This window comes from Emydura macquarii, unplaced genomic scaffold (assembly GCF_026122565.2).
Source record: "Emydura macquarii macquarii isolate MOO-44397 ecotype Brisbane River unplaced genomic scaffold, CSIRO-AGI_Emac_v2 contig_2768, whole genome shotgun sequence".
Classification (NCBI taxonomy): domain Eukaryota; kingdom Metazoa; phylum Chordata; order Testudines; family Chelidae; genus Emydura; species Emydura macquarii.
This window is the reverse complement of record NW_027132905.1, coordinates 6,754,019-6,772,416: the sequence shown is the minus strand read 5'-3', so window position 1 is coordinate 6,772,416 and position 18,398 is coordinate 6,754,019. Positions and strand designations below refer to the sequence as shown.

Here is an 18,398-nt window from a genome sequence, read left to right as displayed (position 1 = left end):
GGAACAATCAGGGAGATGATAAAGTCGAAACAGATTATATTAAATACAAATTCTCTCCCAGAAAATGGCTCTAAAGCACTTTCTCCCAGGAAGTTCAGCCATTCAAATTACTGTAGCCAACATAATAATGGAGAGTCGGAGAGCAACCTCTACCCCAGCAACTTGAGGCATGGAGGCCTGAGATCCATTGCAGTGGCCACAGACAAGATTGCTGGCAATGCTGTAAGTACAGAGAGATCACTCATAACCCATTAAATGTTTTCCAATTTTTCCTCATTCTCAGCGGTGGATGCTTCCATGTGAACAATGTAAAACAACAGAAATAACGTTTGCAGAATTTATTTCTCTCTTTAGTAATTTTTTCAGCTCTATGGCCTGCAGAGGGAATTCTATGGCAGTCTTCATTAGATTTCCAAAGAGTCGTGTCAGTAGCCACAGCAATTTAGTTTATTTATATCGAACTGTGGCCCCGGTCCTGTAATGGGGTGCAGGTGTAGCAAGAATCCACTTGGGGGGATCGAGTTGTGAGATCAGGGCCTGTGTGCGCACCTCCACACAACTGTACCCCAATGTCAGGAGCAGAACAAATCAAATTGACCAGGAGGAATTTCATCAGTCAGTTTTTATTCAAATGAAAACAAGTGTATTGGAAACGAATGTGATTTCCTGTTCATGTTATAAGTGTTTCTACAAAGACCATTTCTCCAGTTGTTTGCTGAAAGGGACAAAACATCTGTCCAGTGAATTACTTCAAGAGATTTGTCCTTGACACCTGTGCAAAAAACTGACAGGTTTAAGGAGTTAACCAATTGACTGCGTAATAGTATCAGCCATTATACCAGCAGTCTGTTTTATAAAAACAAAACTCTGCATCCAGGTAAACTCTTACACGCTCTTCCATTATTTTTTACGTATTTTACACCTAAAATATACAAATTAAGCTTTCATAACATTTCTTTATTGCCACTGTAGAGGGAAATAAAATAATTTATAATCTCATAACCAAAGAAAGATAACAGAACAGGTTAGTGAATTCATTTAGCTTATTTCCACACTATAATACATAATATATTCTCAAACACTAGTTTTGAGCAATAGATTATTTTAACACGGATATGATTAATGTGCCCATCCCATTTTGTGCGTCTGTTAATTTCAATCATATAACAGCCCTGATATTAGATATGAATCCCCCCAAAGTTTAAAACCAGAAAATGTAGTATGCTGTTGAGGCATTGTTACTGTCTGATCAGTAGGCATCACAGATTGCTGAATGGTTTACCTTGGTCTCACATAACGCGAAACAAGAGAACAGTAGTCAGCTTCCATTGTGTTGTCAAGCAATGTTGCCAACTGTCTTTATGGTAATTACAGAGCTTTACAAATCTACATAGAAAAAGGATCTAGATAAAATAAATGAACTGAAAATTGGCTTTGACCACTCCAAATTACCTGTTACATGCAAATGGAAAATGTGGAGCTGATTCAAAACTCACTTTAAAAAAACAGAGCTTTGAGGCAAGAAATTATGTTGGAAGTGACTTTGCATTTGCTCGTAAGTTTTAGAAGTACAGTCCTTCATTTGTCTGCAGGAAAAGCTTTTAGGCTGTGTTCATACATCCTAGATCAAAAGAAGGCTCTCTCCGTCTCTCTATCAGAGGCCAAACAAGCTACCCTTAGGGAATCTAATGGCACGCCTACACTACAAGTGTTACAGCAGCACAGCTACAGCCATGGCAGGGGCTTTTCCGTTGCTGTAATAAATCAACCCCCCATTGACAGGCAGTAGCAAGACTGACAGAATTCTTCTATTGATGTAGCCATGTCCGTGTCCACATCAGGGCTTAGGGGGGCTTAATTACATCTGAGTGGTATGAATTTTTCACACTCATGAACAACATAGCTAGGTCGACCTAAGTTTTAGGTTGAAACCAGGCCTAAGGCCTTGATCCTGCAAAAGGATCAGTGCTCAGGAATCCCATCATGATCCACAACCGGGGGGCAGGCCATGAAATTATTAGGCATTCGAAAAGTAATGCTGTGAGGAAGTTATGGCTCAACATTTCAGCTGGGAAAGGAACAAAAAGGGCTTTGCAAAATCTCCTGCAGTTATCAGATGTGCTTTCATTATTAGGTTTGGGCTTTAAAACAGCTCCCTACATTACAACCCAACCAACGGCAGCATTCTGCTCATACAGGAGAGCCTGAAAATGAACAGACTAAAGTCAGCCTGGTTTCGTTGTCTGAGCTGAGTGAAAAGCAGAGAATAAATCGTCAGCAGAAAAGGAGAAAGTTGAATTAGACATTTAAAAATTCTTTTTTTTTTTTTTAAATCCAATAATGTAAGATGTTATTAGCAATCGAGGTAATGAAATCATTTTAAATTCATAATGTTGAACCCAGCAGGTGTCCTTTTAATGCATTGGAATTAACACAAGAGAATTTATCCCACCTTAGTTACAACATTGTCATTTCTTGTGGAGAAAATGTTCAAATTCACACCCACACCTCAGCTGGCGAGACCTGCATTCGAATGTAAGAATTCGATGCAGAATGGAACATCACTTCATCAAGGACAATAAAAGGCAATCCAAAAAATTTTAAAAATTATCTTATAAAAATATTTACATTAAAATGTTAGCTCAAAACTACATTTTCAGTCCTTAAAAAAAAGGCAATATTTGAAAGGATCTGGCTCAGGTACTCAGAATTAATACAAACATTAGACCATGCATCCAGTAAGACAACTTCAAAAGCATTTTTAGGGGATATTACCAGTGGCTTGTCATGTTACAGATGTCAATATTGCATAGCTGAAAAATGAGGTCACTTGACTGGCATAATGCTGCAACTTTGGAGAAGGAAGGAAAGAAGCATGGCATTACCTATTGATAAGAAATAGCTTTGGAGAGGAAAACACAATTGTCAGGGTCCTAGCAGTCAGGGTCCTAGTCCTGTCCAGTAAGCGCATGGGTCTCGTGGTTTTCCTCAGGCCACATGTATACGTAAATGCCATTTCAGAATAGCAATAAGACACCAAAACCATTGTCCCCGAGCGTCTTTGGTAGTTAAAGACGTTCGACCTTTCATCTCATGTATTATAACCCCATGTGAGTTGTTCTAGAGCTAATGCCATGGTCTATGGAGTTAATTTAAGAATTACTTCATTTTATATAGCATTGGACATAGACTACTCAAAGCTGAAGTGTAATGGCTGGTAAGTAGCCATCTGGAGATGAAATGCTGGTGGTTCAGTCATGTGTGACAGGATCTCACTTGTCATAGGTGAGAATGTCTCCAATGGCCTGTCCAAAGCCTGCTGAAGTCCAACTTCAACGCCTTTACACCAGACTCCCGGCAAGCAAATTATGGAGGGAAAACACAATAGTAAAGCATCAGCTGGCAGAACCATTTTTTTTTAAAACGCTAATGTCACTGATTATGTGGACTGTAAGCCTGGAGGAGGGTTTATGGGACGCTCTCCTTTCTTGACTTATTTCCAGAACCCCCTCACCCTAAGCCAGCTGGGATGCTGTGGGATCTCCATATTGCATGCAGTGCAGTTGTAGCCGTTGTGAAGGTGTGCTAACTACTGATGCTAAACAATATGTTCTGCCTGGCTTTTAGCTCCGACACTCGAAGCACATTCCCCAGACCTGAAGGAAAGCTCTGTGTGGCTCAAAAGCTTGTCTCTCTCGCCCACAGGAGTCGGGCCAATAAGAGATATTACCTCCCCCAGCTGTCTCCAATATCAATATTGTCATTCCAGTGGACAGTTCACTTTTAGCTTTAAAACACAGAACGAGTGGACACTACTTAATATTCCCTAGAGAGGATCAAATGCGCCACTCAAGTGCCTATGCAGTGCTCCAATGGGACTCTGCCACAGGCATCCAGGTTAAAAGGGACACGGTCAATTTGACTTTTTAAAATCCATTTGATCTTGTCTACATGGAGACTAGTGCACAAGAAAACAGGGTGTGATCTACAGTGCACTAGACGGCTGCGTACTCACTGGCCATGTGGATCCTGCTGTCGTGCACAAAAAGTTCCTTAGTGCCCCTTGATGTCACAGCTAGTCAGCACGTGCTCAGCTGGTACACTGTAGATTTACACGCCAGTTTGCCACACACTAAGTCTCTGTGTAGACGAGTCCTGGCTTTTAAAATATTCCACTTCGTGATCCATCTCCCTTTAAAATCAGCACATCATGACATTTTTATATTCCTTTACAAACAATTTTAAAGGGTTTTTCTATTCCCCTGTTGATATTTTTAAGAGCAGGGGAGATAGGAGAGCTTTCTGAGCAAGGAGAGATTGAGGACTTGTCTACAGGGGAAAACTGATCAGCAGAATTACAGTGGTATAAATATTCTGACACAGCTATAGTGGTATAACTGCCTCCAAAGCAATTTGAGCTATATTGGAAAAAGTCACTTTTATTCTGGAATACAGTGAGTGGGTGGGTGGGTGAGGTTCTGCAGCCTGCAATGCGCAGGAAGTCAGATTAGATGATCATGATGGTCCCTTCTGACCTTAAAAAGTCTACGAGTCCACTTTGGGAGTTATTCTGCCACAGCTATAGTGGTAGAATAATACTGCTGTAATTCTGCAGGTCAATTTCCCTGTATAGGAAAGCTCTGATTGGCTCTTTAGGGGAAAACAATGAAACTGACTCTACCAAATGTCCTGTAAAACACGCAAAGTTAAGTGAGATTAAAAAAAGTGGAAACCTCTTATTCTCCCCACCGCCCACTACCATCTTTCTATTGGAGTCTCCTTTGGCATTACTTGTAACTACAGCAGATACCCAGAAGTGTGTCGTGACTCCCAGCAGCAGGTTATGTTGGGAGTCACACATGTGATTTGCAAGATGACTCTATCCTTTTAAAGAGAAAACAAACTAGCAGGACTATGGATACAAGTGAAATTATTAAAAGTCCAGCTTTCACTGTTTAAAATCCTTATTCCCTTTTTGGAATGACCTTATAAATCTCCTGCTAACTACTTTGCATGGACAGAAGAAAACATAACACAGAAAACAAGAACAATGACGCTGAAGAATAAGATTTCCCTCTTCTGGAAGCTTTAAGACACTGCAGGCATTTTATCTTGGTCTTTAATCACTTCTTGGTTGGTGGAGGATTATTTGGCTGGATACAGGCAAGACGTGTTAATGGCTCAGTAAGACACACCCTAACGTTTAAATGCTCTCTTCTGAAATGGCTTTGAAATGCAGGACACAGGCATATGACTTTCTTCCTTGATTTTTCTTTCAAACAGTATATGTTTTATGGAAACAGTAAACCCCTCCAGAGCAGCACGTTTCTGTAGGATTAACCACCTTTGGGTGGTGGGGTTATCTCTTGGCAAGCCACGATCTAGCACATTCTATCCTGTATATAAAAGAGCAGTTATGTGACTAGCAGAAAAATCACACAATGTACATCTCCAGTCATATCCTAAGTGTGCTCTGGACACATACAGTTGTCCAGGGACATATGTACATGAGACTGAGACAGTACCAAACACAAGCCAGCACCCTGGTCCAGGATATTTCTCATGATCGGTGGTTAGAAGATTCCACTGTCAGTAGTAAGTTTCAGGAGCAGTGAGTAAATAGCTTAACTGAAGGAGTGTACGGAGTATCAGTAGTGACGAAATTCAGTGTATTTGTTTTTACTCACGTGCCCTACAGTAGCATTTTGTTTCACACACGAAATGAAGTCTCTCCAGTATCGGTTTAAGCACAATGTTTATCCCAGGAAAGTGGCTGTTCAGAGAGACAACTGATTGCACCAAGGACAACAAGCAACACCTTGGGTTGGCATGTTGCTGTGTTATCCACAGAAGGAGACGTTCCTAATGCAGCACTTGTCATGCTAGGAGTTTAATGCAATGAGCTGGATAAAGTCAGGTGTCAGGCACCTCCTCAACACCACCCAGTAGGATTCACTTCACTGCTGCTCCTTGCATTAGCCGGAGTCGGTGTCACAATGGTTTATGAATCACAGCCACACCTGTGGTGAGAATGGACAGACAGACATTACATACGCTTTGGAGCAACCTTTGGATTTTGCTGCAAAGCTTAAAACCAGCAGCAAGGATGTGCAAAGAAAGTCGGCATCCCCAATTCTGTGATGAGACCCTCTCCAAGGGAAGCTACGAGAGGCACCAAAAGAAAAGACCAAGTGGCCAGGAGGCAGAGTCCTCAGGTTAAGGGACTTACACTCCCTGACCTGGTAGTGGCAGCTGAGCACATATTTGGGAGCTGGCACGTCCCAAGTTCTGTCCCCACCTCTTTCCCTGACTATTTACCTGCATAACTTCTTCCAGTGCTCATATTGGTTGGCAGTAACGTCCATTTATCAGTGACGGGATTATAATATTCTACAGAGGCCAAATTGCAAGAACCATCATCTCCTCCAACCACGTAGAGCAGCCCACTCACTGCACACACACCTACGAATAAAAATGGGCACATTGTTAAACTCAAGATAATATATTCCACTAGACCCCCCCCACCCTCCATCTCTTCTTCATTACAGGAGCCCGTACGCAAAGTCTTGCATTGAAACCACGTTCACCCAGTACCATTTAATATACCCATGACCGAAGAAACTAATTAAAATACAGACAGAACATGAACAGTGGTTACCTGCATTTCTTCGACACATATTCATGTCTGCAACTTGTTTCCAGGTATTTGTTCCTGGATCATAAACCTCCACACTCTTCCTCACCAAGGGACCATCGTGCCCTCCAGTAGCATATAGCTGTCCACTGAGAACACCGACGCCTGTCAAGCAGAGAACAGAATCATCCAGACCCGCACGGGACAGACATTTCACATCCTTAGCATCGCCAACTTGCATTTTTTAAACAATGCCTGTCCAGCGCGCTAGGTTAGTCTTGTCGTAGTGCGGACTATTCCTTGAAAGGGTCTGTCCCCTGGACACCTCCCTTCCCATTCGTGATCCTGGAAGCTGTTACAACAGTTCCATACAAAAGCAGTCATGACGGGAAGGTATTTAATGCATGTTTCGCGCTCTTTCCTCATGTGCATTTGCTTTTTTCAAATACAGGTTAACCACACTGTCTATTTCTGCTCTTCATTTCTTCCCCTCTCCCCCGGCTGTTCTGTTCCCCCAGCTTCTCCGTCTGCTGATCTCCTCCGCATCCTTTGTACCGGCACATGCCTTCCTGTACTTGGTTCCCTTCTCACTCCTCCTCAGGGCATGATGCCCCATCTACCTAGACTACTTCTCCTCCTCTTCCTCCTCCGCATCCTGCCTGGATGCTTCGTTCTCTTCTCCCGAACCAGAGCCAGCGCTAGCCATAAGCAAACTAAGCAATTTGCTTAGGGCCCTGAGCAGCTCCAGGGCCCCCTCCCCCCATCCACTTTTTATTATGTATATTGGGGTGGCCCCCCAAAATATTCTTGTTTAGCGTCTCCAGTGGGCTAGCACCGCCTCTGCCCAGCACATCGCTCCCTCGTTGTTGATTTGGTGGCTCTAGTCCTTGACAGCGGGTCATGGTTCCTCTTTCTTTCTCTTAACATAGCAGCAGCTGCCCTGAATAAAGAAAACTAAGCTGGCTCCCCCTTGTTTGCAGCTGTGTTCACCGGCCTTCAGGCCTTGACTTGTAATGAAAGCGGGTGAGCCAGCATCATGTGATCAGCGCACAATCTGCACTGTACCAGTAGCCGCAGACTGAGGCTGGGAGCATCGGCTTTAGGTGCCGTTGACAATCCATATGAATTAGCAGATCCAGCAACTTGCCCTCAGCAGCAGGACCAAAACCAGCCCGAATGTCAATAAAGCCAAGATGGATCAGAACCGCCCCGCTCTAGCCACAGGCACCGGCCCTCATCTCTGCCCACCCCCGCCCATGCAATGGAGGTCAATACATACAGGCTTGTAAGGGCAAGGGAAGGAGTTCTCAAGTCAAAAGCCCCGCACATAGATCGCCCTGCTAGCAGCCTCCCTCTTTTAAGCCAAGCAGGCCCCTGCTCAGGTGTCTCTGGTAAGTGGCAACAGCACTACCGTGACTTGGGGAGAGGAGCCGTTTTAGGCAAGCAGGTCCCATGCCATTATAGGTGAAAAAAATCACCGTAATCCACTGAAAACCGATCAGCAGCAAGTTCAGATCCCTCCCCCCGCCACTGTTCCCAATGGAACTAAGCTGCAGCCCCAATGGGCCGGCTGGTTTTTCTTCTGTTATGGCGTTTCACCCAACAACTTGTTCAGTTCGGTGCCTGGTCCGTATCCCACGCACATCAATGGGAGGCTGCTGACTACAACGGCCCTTGCATTAGATTTAGGATGTGCTGCAGTAACTGATGGGGGAAAAAAAGCCAGCCGAAGGAAAGAAACTAACCAGACTCTGAATGTAACAAAAGGCAGACACACCACCTCTACGGAGGGGGAAGATGGGCGGTCTCTGACCTACCAACAACACTTCTGTCCTATCTGGCCTCAGTGTTAGTCAAGTGGGTGCCATTCACATTCATGCCTCATTCTCTACTAAGCTCTAGGAGTGGCTTGGTTCACCTCCAGCCGAACCAGAAGAAAGCAACACAGACGCATGTCAGCAGCCAATCCAAAGTGCTGTAGTCCACGGCAACTCACTCATACGTACTGCATTTAACTTTCAATTGCTGGAGAAACAAACCTATCAGTAATATTAGGCCACATTCCAGGTTCAGGGGAGTTATTCTGGATGGGGCCCAGCGGCTGTGTTCTGATACCGCGATTGTATTAAAGAGTGTTAAGGGAGACTGTGGGAAATGGGCGCTCTCGTAACTAATTAGAAAACGTGCATTACACCTGGGAATATCACACTGGGATTACAACACTTCAGGTCTTTTGAAAATATTCAGGACAACCAAATAGTCAAAAAGTTGGTTAGGTTATTATATTAGGAGAGTAAAAATAAAAAGTGAGAAATGTCTAATCCAGCCTAAAACTGCCTCTGCACCTGTAATGCCTCTAGGTTTCCATCTGCATCAGTGCAAGTTATGTCAGATCCAAAGGCAGGACACCCCCTCTAGGAATGAATGGGATTCTTTTCTGTTGACCCAGTACACAGAGAGAGGCCAGCGGATGCATTGCCAGGACTCATTTTAGCCAGAACGGGGCCTGTAGCTAGCAACCAAAGTTAAACTGCTGCAATCCACATACAGGAGCACTTGTTCCCCAAAGTACACTAGGTGGCAGCATGGAGCCAACGATGCCAGAGGCACTGAAAGCATCTTTATTTATTGGAGTAGTGTTATAGGGAAAGTCACTTTTTATTCCTCTAAGTAGTGAATTCCATTACTGGCATTTTCCCCTGAGAAGAGGAAAATTCACTGCCTGTTTTGATAACTGCCATCCTCTGCTGCACCTCGTATCCAGTGGAGGAAAAGAAAATGAACAGCTGCATTTGGCAGGCAATGTGGAACAAGTTCAGAATATTAGAGACACTGTGTATCATCCTCTGAGTTTTGTATTAGAAGTCCTTGTAAAGCAGGACTCACAGCAGAGTCAGTTTAACAGAGAAACTTCACCAAAAGCAGAGATGCATTACAACCAGAATTGCCGTACTCACTGCATGTTGCCAGGCACTGAAACAGTGTGGGATATTCATTCTATTTCCCTGTAACACAGGATGGGGCAGATTCAATGACCCTGCATAGAGACGCAAAGCTCTTTTGCTGACTCACCCTGATGTCAGACCAGGTGGGCCCCATTAACTCCAACCTAGGACCATGAAAGATTTGGCATGTCAGAGACAAAGGTAATTTAGAAGCAGGGGCAGAGAGAGGTCCTGCTGAGAAGAGTGCTACGCCAAGGAGAAGATTCTCACTGGGGCTTACGCACTGTTATTATTTCAGCTAGTAATAGGGCAAGCCCCCTAGGAAGGGGTTAATTTTGGACCCTTGTGGGTGTGTGTTTCCGGTGTTAGGAGGAAGGTGGGAACAGCATCTTCTTACACACAGTTTCATTACATTCAGATTCGGCGCAAGTGACTTTCCACTATATGTTACACCATAATGATAAAACTTCAAAAGCACCTTTCATCCATGGATACAAAATTACCTACACAGGGTGGCTCAGCATATTATCCCCATTCCAACAGACTACACTGAAGTTGTGAGTAGCAGCCCACAGTCACACAACGATTCAGCAGCCATCAAGAATAGAACACAAATTCCTTGTTCCTTCTCTTGTTCTACAATCCTCCAGCCTGTCCACTCATTAAAAAGTGGGTCAAGCTGGAACACTCCTTTACCTGGGAATAAACGGATTTAACTTGGTTTTTAGGTTACTCACTGCAGGTGGATTTTGATCTATGGAACACCTGCTATGCAGTTGTCTATGGAAATCAAGAGGAAACCCACAGCACAAGCCAAGCGACGGAAAGTACAAATGACAATATAGTCAGAGCTTGACAGTCTGGTCCCAGGGTGAGTTTGCAGGGCTGGCAATTAGAAAAGCTGCCTTTTTACTTTACAGTATAGACAAGTTTGATACAAAAGCTATTCAGAGAGAGAACAGACACGATGCCATTTCTCCAAGTCACTGTTCAAAGCAGAGATTTAATTTTAATTTTAGGGGAGTTCGATACCGTCAAAAGAGCAGTTGGAAGCTTCCATGTAATTATGACCCGCCTGGTAAAAAGCTTCATTACTCAGAACAAACATATCTCAGAATCGATACCTGCACCGCTGCGCCGAGTGCTCATATCAGCGACGTAGGTCCATTCATTTGTAGCTGGATTATACTGTTCCACAGTACTAAGGCACTGACGTGATGCTCCATCATAACCCCCCACGGCATACAGCTTACCTGCAAGACACAAACACGGTGCAGACTAATCAGAGAGAAATGGGTGCATTCAATATCTGATGAGAATAGGAGGTTATATCATCATCAATCATTGTATATGACAGTAGTGCCTATAATCCAACTGAGGGTGCTATCCATGCTAGGCACTGGATAAATCTGCATCTCTTTGTGGGTGTGGGGGGAACCCTAGTAAACAAGTTGGGTACATCAATTGTAAATCAGCTCTATTGTTTTCAGTGGCTAACACTAATACTGTCTCCACACAGGGAAATGCCATGACCCAGTAGTTTAAGCAGGAGGCTGGGATTCAGGAAGGAGTTCTACCAAGTGATTCATTGCACTGGATTCACTGAAAGCACATTCAGACCCTCAGACCTACTCACATGCACTTTTTGATGTGTAAGGGACTCTGAACTGCTACAGCTGATACACCCAGGAGAAGGTGTCCATTCAAAGCAGCCTTTCACCTGCTTTACCTTACACATCCTTCCTCCCATTCAGCCACTTGGATGTTCTGTCCGTTACATGCATTAGGCTGGTTTATATTCCCTTAACCAAATGCAGACATGATGGATAAAGGCGATACCAATGTAGAACTTGTCATATAAGTGGGCGTGAATCTAACTGATTCAAAGGGAGACTAAGTTAGTGTCACATGCACAATAAGGGGGGCAGAACTATGGGGAAGTGTCACCAATTTAGGACGCCAGCTCATCCATGAATTTGGCCAATCATGTTGCCGTGGGCACAATATTCCAGTTTCTCTGCTTTAGTAAAGTAGAGCTGGTATTTACTGCACAGTGCTCTTACATACGGGTTAAACAACATGAGCCTCTATAGCACCTGCTGGTTTGAAAACACGATGCAAGATGTCATGAAAGCGATAAACGCGGAATAACCTACTCCACTGAAACAGCCGCCTGCATCACCTCCGGTTAAGAAACTCTATAATCCCTGTTTTGAAGAACCCTGGATCAGCCCAAAATGAACTGATATTGTGACCGCTGCTCAAGGTTGTCTGATCATTTGGACGGAGCGTTTTGCATCATGTTTGTGTTGTGCTGAAGCGTGCCAGGCCCTACAATTGGTATCCCCAGCAACTGAATGAAAAAAAAAAAATGACGGGCATCTACCAGGGCTGTGTCCCGCAGCAGCACTGTCTATAAAGTAATTAAAAATTCTATCCTTAGTCTTTGCCCAAAATCCCCCTGAGGTGAACGGGATTACTTATGTTCTGTGAGGGTACAACACAGGTAGCTTACCCTTTGGCTACGTGACCATCCTACTGTCTGTTTTTACGGTCAGTCAGTCTGGTCTTTCCCACCATCTTCTTTCCCTGATGGTTTTACAGCTCCAAGAGGATGCAGGCTGTTTTCCTCCTCACAGCGTTATCACATACAATGGGCCCAACCACGAACCCTTTACTTACACACAGCTCCACTGACTACGTGGCCATGCACATGTGTCGCTGCTGACTCATGCGAGGGAAGGTTCGCAAGAACCAGCACCACTCTTTTGTTTCTTCTACACTGTTCCATATTAAGGGCCACTGGAAACAGGTGTCCCTCCAGAGGGTGACTCCGGTGGTCACTGTTAGCAGGGCTTACTACATATCTTTCCTGATGCGGCTGCTAGGGGAGCGTCATCTGTGGGTAACTGCTGGGCTCTGGGCACTTATGGATATTTTTAAGAGGCACAGGTGTCCAGAGCTTGGGAGAGGGTGCCCTTTTGTTTAGTGTACTGTACATTTCAGTAACTAGATACTGTCTAGTTTCACTTTAAGCACCCTCCCATAAGCCTTGCCACTTTTCTCCAATTTGCCATGTCAAGCATTTAATTCTCCTTTTTGTTTTAATCTCAACAGTTCAGTGTACTGAGCTCACCCTGTGACAGAAGGCCCAAGCAAAGCTCTTTGCACCAGTTCAGTCTCAAATTAAACACAGCTGAAGTGTGGCACGGTCCATGCACCAGCATGTTCCTTGCCCAGTATGAATGCAAGTGAGCCGGCCTACACTCAGGTCCTGGGGAGCGCACACACTGCCTCTCTTCCTACTGCTGAAGATTTGCTGAAGTCAAAGTCAGCCCCATCATACTTCACTGGCAAGATCAGTTTCTTACACTTCCATATGTGCATACATAATTCCACTCCCGTTACTGTCTCCTTAGATATTTCATACACTATTGGTGCAGTTACTTCAATCTAACTGGTGTTTTAGGTTAACAAACCAAAGCAGGAAAAATTTTGGTGTCGACTATGCTCTAAACCAAGGTAACGTTTATTGGTTTGCATCAACTACTAGATCTGGTCAACAACAGTAGACAGCAGGTCAATTTTCATCATATTCAGTCTCTGTTGCTAGACCTCTGGGGGTATTGTTTAACTCTGGACAGTGGCTTAAGCTCTATATCAAAATTTGTTATTCGCTCCTGCTGACTTAAAAACTGTCTTACTCCAAGACACTTGGCTATATTTGCTGCAGAGGATCTAAGAGTGATAGGTGGACTGTGGGCCAAATCTGGACCGCAACATGCTTTTGAACAGACCCCAAAATCTTTTTATCTACTTATTATCATCATTTTTGTTGTTGTTTTTTTATTATTATTTTCTCTAGAATCTGGACCTTGACTGTACCTTGACAAAAAAATATTTGACTACCCTTGGTCTAACACATGGTATGGTAATTTTTCTTTTAAACAAGGCAAAACAAAGGCATTTTTTATGCATCTGAGAGGCAAACTTCTTACAGAAACACACTTCTTAATGCACAGTTTAAATCTCTGTTAAGCACTTAATTGAGTATGACCCACTTTACTTTCCATAGGTATCAGTGTTTACTAAGCACATCATAAGCATATGAATAGGCCAATAATTAAGGAAATTATTATTAAACTCCACACACAGGCAGATTTTAGCAGCTACATCAGTACTTTAAAGAAACTGACTTCAGTTCCTCTCCTCCTCCACCTCCCATTTTAAAAAAAATTATTTCCAGTCCATTCCCACACATTGGCCAAACCAACCCATTTGCAATCCCAGGAACTGGAGTTTGTAACATACTGGGGCTCATTCTACCAACCAGTTGCTACATACTGTACTAATGGGAGACAGCTACAACCTGCTGCAATTAGGGCTACATGATAAAAACACTCCCACTGCGTACCGTAGTGATTTTGCAAACCACAAAATGGAAAGAGATTCATTTTCTAAAGCGATTGTTCCCTGGGGTCTTAAGCAAGTTAAAACAAAATCAACCCACTTGGCACCAGCTCTCAGAAGCATCATACTTACGTGTTCATGTCGATGGCTATTTCAACAAATGCAACAACCCCCTTGCCTGCACCATCTCTCAGCTGGCCCGGTACTGAAACCTGTTGTTGTAAATTCCCCATTCACGCACAACACAAGATGGGCAATGCAACATGCGACACCCATGCCAATAACTGCAGAATCTTGTGATTTTGTTGGCAGTGAGCCACCCAACTGAGGTGCTAGGTTCTTACCTACGCTTCAGCCCTCATTTTGGAGGGCAGATTTTTAAATGTCTTCCTCTTGTGGTCGCCATTGTCTATCACAATGCTTGCTGATGACCACAACAGAAACACTGTCACGTTGCCTTGTTCCACCGACCAGAGATGTCTCAGACAGCGTTACTGTCCCACCAAAAAACGGAGAACATCTCATGCAGAATAGGAGAGGTGGCCAGCTGCTGTTGGGACCAGCATCAGTATCTAGATTTTGTGTCATTTAGCGTGGATGGAAAAACATACAACTTTCCCACACAACAAAGCAGAGAATATTCAAAGCTGCAGCAATTTAGTCAGGTTTTTAACAAAAAAATCTTTACAAATGAACCAATGTCTAGAATGCAGCTTTTAGAAACGGGCCTGGCTTGTTGCCGTGCTCATCTTACAGCAGGTTATGTCAGGGATTATTTGGAGAACAGCAGGAACTCTTAGAATTTAACCACTCGTGGTTTAGTTTCCAATAGTAATATTCAAGTGACTGAAATGGCTGCTTTTATTCTTACCCTCCACAACTCCAACTCCAACACTGCTTCTTCGTGTGTTCATGGGAGCCACAAAAAACCACTCATTGGTTTTATAGCTATAGGCCTCTACTGATGCCAGACCTAGTTAAAAAGGGGATACATAGGTTTTCTAATTAAAAAGATTAGCATTGTACTGTTCTCTCCCTTAGGAGATGCATCTCCCGTGTGACCGGGACTAAAGCTTCCCAACATCCTCAATTCCCTCCACACTCCCCTGGCAGTTAAGTGGCCATTTTCTTGCTAGGGAAGGAAAAGCAGATTGGTACTGGCCCATCAGTGCTGCTCCTTCTACAGCCAGGAAGATTGCGGTTGAGCTTTACCAGCCTCCCTATCCAGAGGCGCTGCCAGTTCTAATGTGCTGGGAATAAGAGGTTGGATCTGGGGCCTAGATCCCAACCTCTTCAGCTGGGATAGTCCCACAGTGAATGTCTTTTCCAAGCCTCATTAAAATCAGTCCAAAGATTTTTTAAAACTGCCCCTTTGAGCCCTCTGAGGTTTGCTCATCACTAGCCTGTAACTAGGCGCTTGTCCACACTGCAAAGTTATACCAGCATAAACGAAGCTTTGAATTTAAACCACTGTGGCTACACTGGGTATAACACCCAGGCGGATGCTCTTATTCCGGTACAAGAGTGCTTTGTTGTGGTTTGGCTTACCTTCCTCTGGCAGTTTTCTCTACACTGAAAAAAGCCTCCCTTATTCCACAGCGAATGCGCACACAGGGAGTTACACGAGTGTAACTATATTAAGAGTAACTATACCAGTATAACTGGTAAGAGTTGCCAGTGTAAACAAGCCCTTCGGGAAGGGCAGAGTTAGTTTTGCGCACACATCCAAAATCTGGATGGTTATCTGAACTTTCTGAACCACATGAATCTCAGAAATACAGCTGGAAATACAAGCAGAGAGAGTCTCTTGTAGTAACTTTGGCACTTCCCCTTCCAGTCCTGGGCTGAACCTGGAAACACTGAGGTGTGCAAAATAGAAGAACAAAGAAGGGAAGAAGTGACAAGCAAATATTTTACCTTGACAAAGGTTCAGAGAAGGTCTTTGTTTAATCCAAGCCAATTCACCCATCTTCACTTAAAGCAGTATGAAATTAGGGTCAATCTAGAGCAGGCATATACTTCAGAACATTTTTGTATTAATGTTCATTCAGATTCCTAAATAAAAGGTTACGCTGACTGCGTTTGTGCCATATGTTGAGATCACTTTTCATGCATGTTCTAGGTGAACAGTTTACTGGAAAGAATATTTGCTTAAAAAGGAAATTTTAAGTGAATACTGGAGAATATTCACAAAAAGCCAGTTTCAAATTCATAATCACGAATATTTACACTGGAAAACTGATTCTAAGAGATGAGCTTTAATATCGGCCAATCAGGAAAGAGAACACCATATGACCTCTGGTGAATCCAAACTAACCAATAGTTCAAAATTTCAATATAAAATAATTGCATTGAACAGCTCACCTGCAAACTACAGCTCAAGAAATGTTTGCAGAGACCACTGCAAAAAGGATTTCAGAACAACTAATACTTTCAAAAAGAGGCAGAGTTTGTAGAAGTGAATTTTTGCTCAGCTCTAGTTTGAAGCATTCAAAAACAACTGCAAAGTGAATCCAACTGTTATTTCATGGCAAAAAAAAGGCCCCAGCAATAACACCTACACTATAGACAACTTCCAACAGTGAGCTCCCTCTCTGAAACCATTTCAAATATCCCCATCGGTCCCAATCCCATCTTCAACAACCATATCTATTAAGAAATCAGTTTTTTGCTGCTCCTGTGGATGGTCACTTAAAGTGAATGTTGGTGAACAACTTGTCTTGGAATAGCAAGATTCCCTACAAAAATTAAAGATGTTTGCTATGGAAATGTTTCCTTTTAAAGTGTCAGGTGCTTGTTGAATAGATTCTCACTTTCTAGAGGAAAAAAATAATCAGCACAAGACGTCAGAACACAATGCTAGAAATGTAGGTGGAGAGAACTGGTCTGAACTAACTGCTGTTTTCTACTAGGAGGGAATTCACTGTTCAATGACTTCACTTTAGCAGAGCTCCATATGCCCTGCAAGGGACTTGGAGAACACAGAACAAGTTCAACATCAATTCATTTGGCTGCCTGGCTTTTGTTCAGCAACGTACCAGTGCTTCCATCAAATCCGCCCACGGCATACAGGAGCTCATTTAGCACAGCCGCCCCCAAAGTGCTTCGTCTTTCCTGCATGCTGGCAATTGACGTCCACTGGTCCTTCACACCATCATACACGTCGACCGTTCGCACTCTGAGAGAGCCGTTAAACCCCCCGACAGCATAAACATTGCCTGCCATAAACACCACACCTGTGAGAAGGGGAGAGAAACTTTAGTCTCCGAGTTCGGTTTAGAGATCACACCTAGGGTAACCATATTTCCCTAAAGTGAAAACGGGACGTGGGGGACTAGCCCAAGCCTCGCCCCGCCCAAACGTTCCTTCGCACCCCCAATTGAGCCAAATAGAGAGGGCAGAGAGGAATGGGTATGGGCTGGGATCTGGGCAGCAAAGCAACGTGTGAGTTCTTTTGTTCTCGGAGCCAGGAGGTGAGGCTATTGGACTATTGGCAATGCAGCCCAGGGTCCCACAACAGGAATACCTCTGACACTGCCAGCCAGGTGGCAGAGAGACGGGTAATTAGCTACTCCACCCGCTGCTCTCACTGAGAGTTTGTGCCTCAAGTCAGGGCCTCCAAAGAGGAGGAATCCCTTCTCTAATTCACTTTATTTCACAATCCCTGTCACTCTTTGTTGCCAGGAAGGGACAGGAAACTGACAGACCCCAGATCTGAGTCCTCAATTACTGAGGAGTTTTGGAAGGAGGACACCCCACCCCTCGGGGCATCTGAGAGCTGCACAGAGCTCTGAGAAATCATCCATCCCCCACCCAGCCTCCTTGCCTCTCACTAACAATTTGCTCCACAGCCTCAGCAGGGAAGCCCCAGGCTGAAGAGGAGCTGGAGACAGAACTCCCCTCTCCACCAAGAGCTACGGGCTCCTTTCTACCAGGAATTGTTATTACGGTGGGAGGAACCAGGTGGCCCTACCTGCTATACAGAATGACAGGTTCTTTTTCTTAGCATACGAGCAAATGTTCAGCCTTTGGAAGACAACATGTCACTGAGTTCAGTGATGCAGTTGTCCTGGGAGAGAAGCTGTGGCAGACAGCAGAGTTTGCATGGCTTTATTCTCTGTATACAGAAGCAATTCTTGGCACAGACTTGGGAACCAGGCATTGGTGTGTGCTGAGATTTCTGGAGGGCGGGGTTTCCCGTATGCTATTTGTCCGTGTTCCAAGACTTGCATATTTGTGTAAATAAAGCAAAATCACATTTAGATTTAACCTAGACTCTGTTCACTGATTTCTCCTTCACCAGGAAGTCGACCTATGAGACACAGGCCATCTCTCACTCAGCAGTGGGGCAACACTGGCATCAGAAGGATAATAGTAATAATCATGGCATCGTTAGTTATTATTTTAAC

The 18,398-nt window shown here is 44.0% G+C and overlaps 1 protein-coding gene across 1 annotated transcript in view; it reads right to left on the bottom strand.

Annotated features, from left to right (window-relative positions):
• Positions 1-616: 616 nt before the first annotated feature.
• The window catches only part of KLHL3 (kelch like family member 3), a 57,967-nt gene continuing 40,185 nt past the window's right edge, over positions 617-18,398 (bottom strand). The window contains exons 9-14 of the mRNA XM_067566256.1: positions 17,028-17,225; positions 14,861-14,962; positions 10,704-10,832; positions 6,659-6,799; positions 6,319-6,462; positions 617-6,020 (exon numbers count right to left, since the gene is read on the bottom strand). Coding sequence (XP_067422357.1) covers positions 5,992-6,020; positions 6,319-6,462; positions 6,659-6,799; positions 10,704-10,832; positions 14,861-14,962; positions 17,028-17,225 — 743 coding nt within the window. The 3' untranslated portion in view covers positions 617-5,991. The remainder of the gene's footprint in view (positions 6,021-6,318; positions 6,463-6,658; positions 6,800-10,703; positions 10,833-14,860; positions 14,963-17,027; positions 17,226-18,398) is intronic.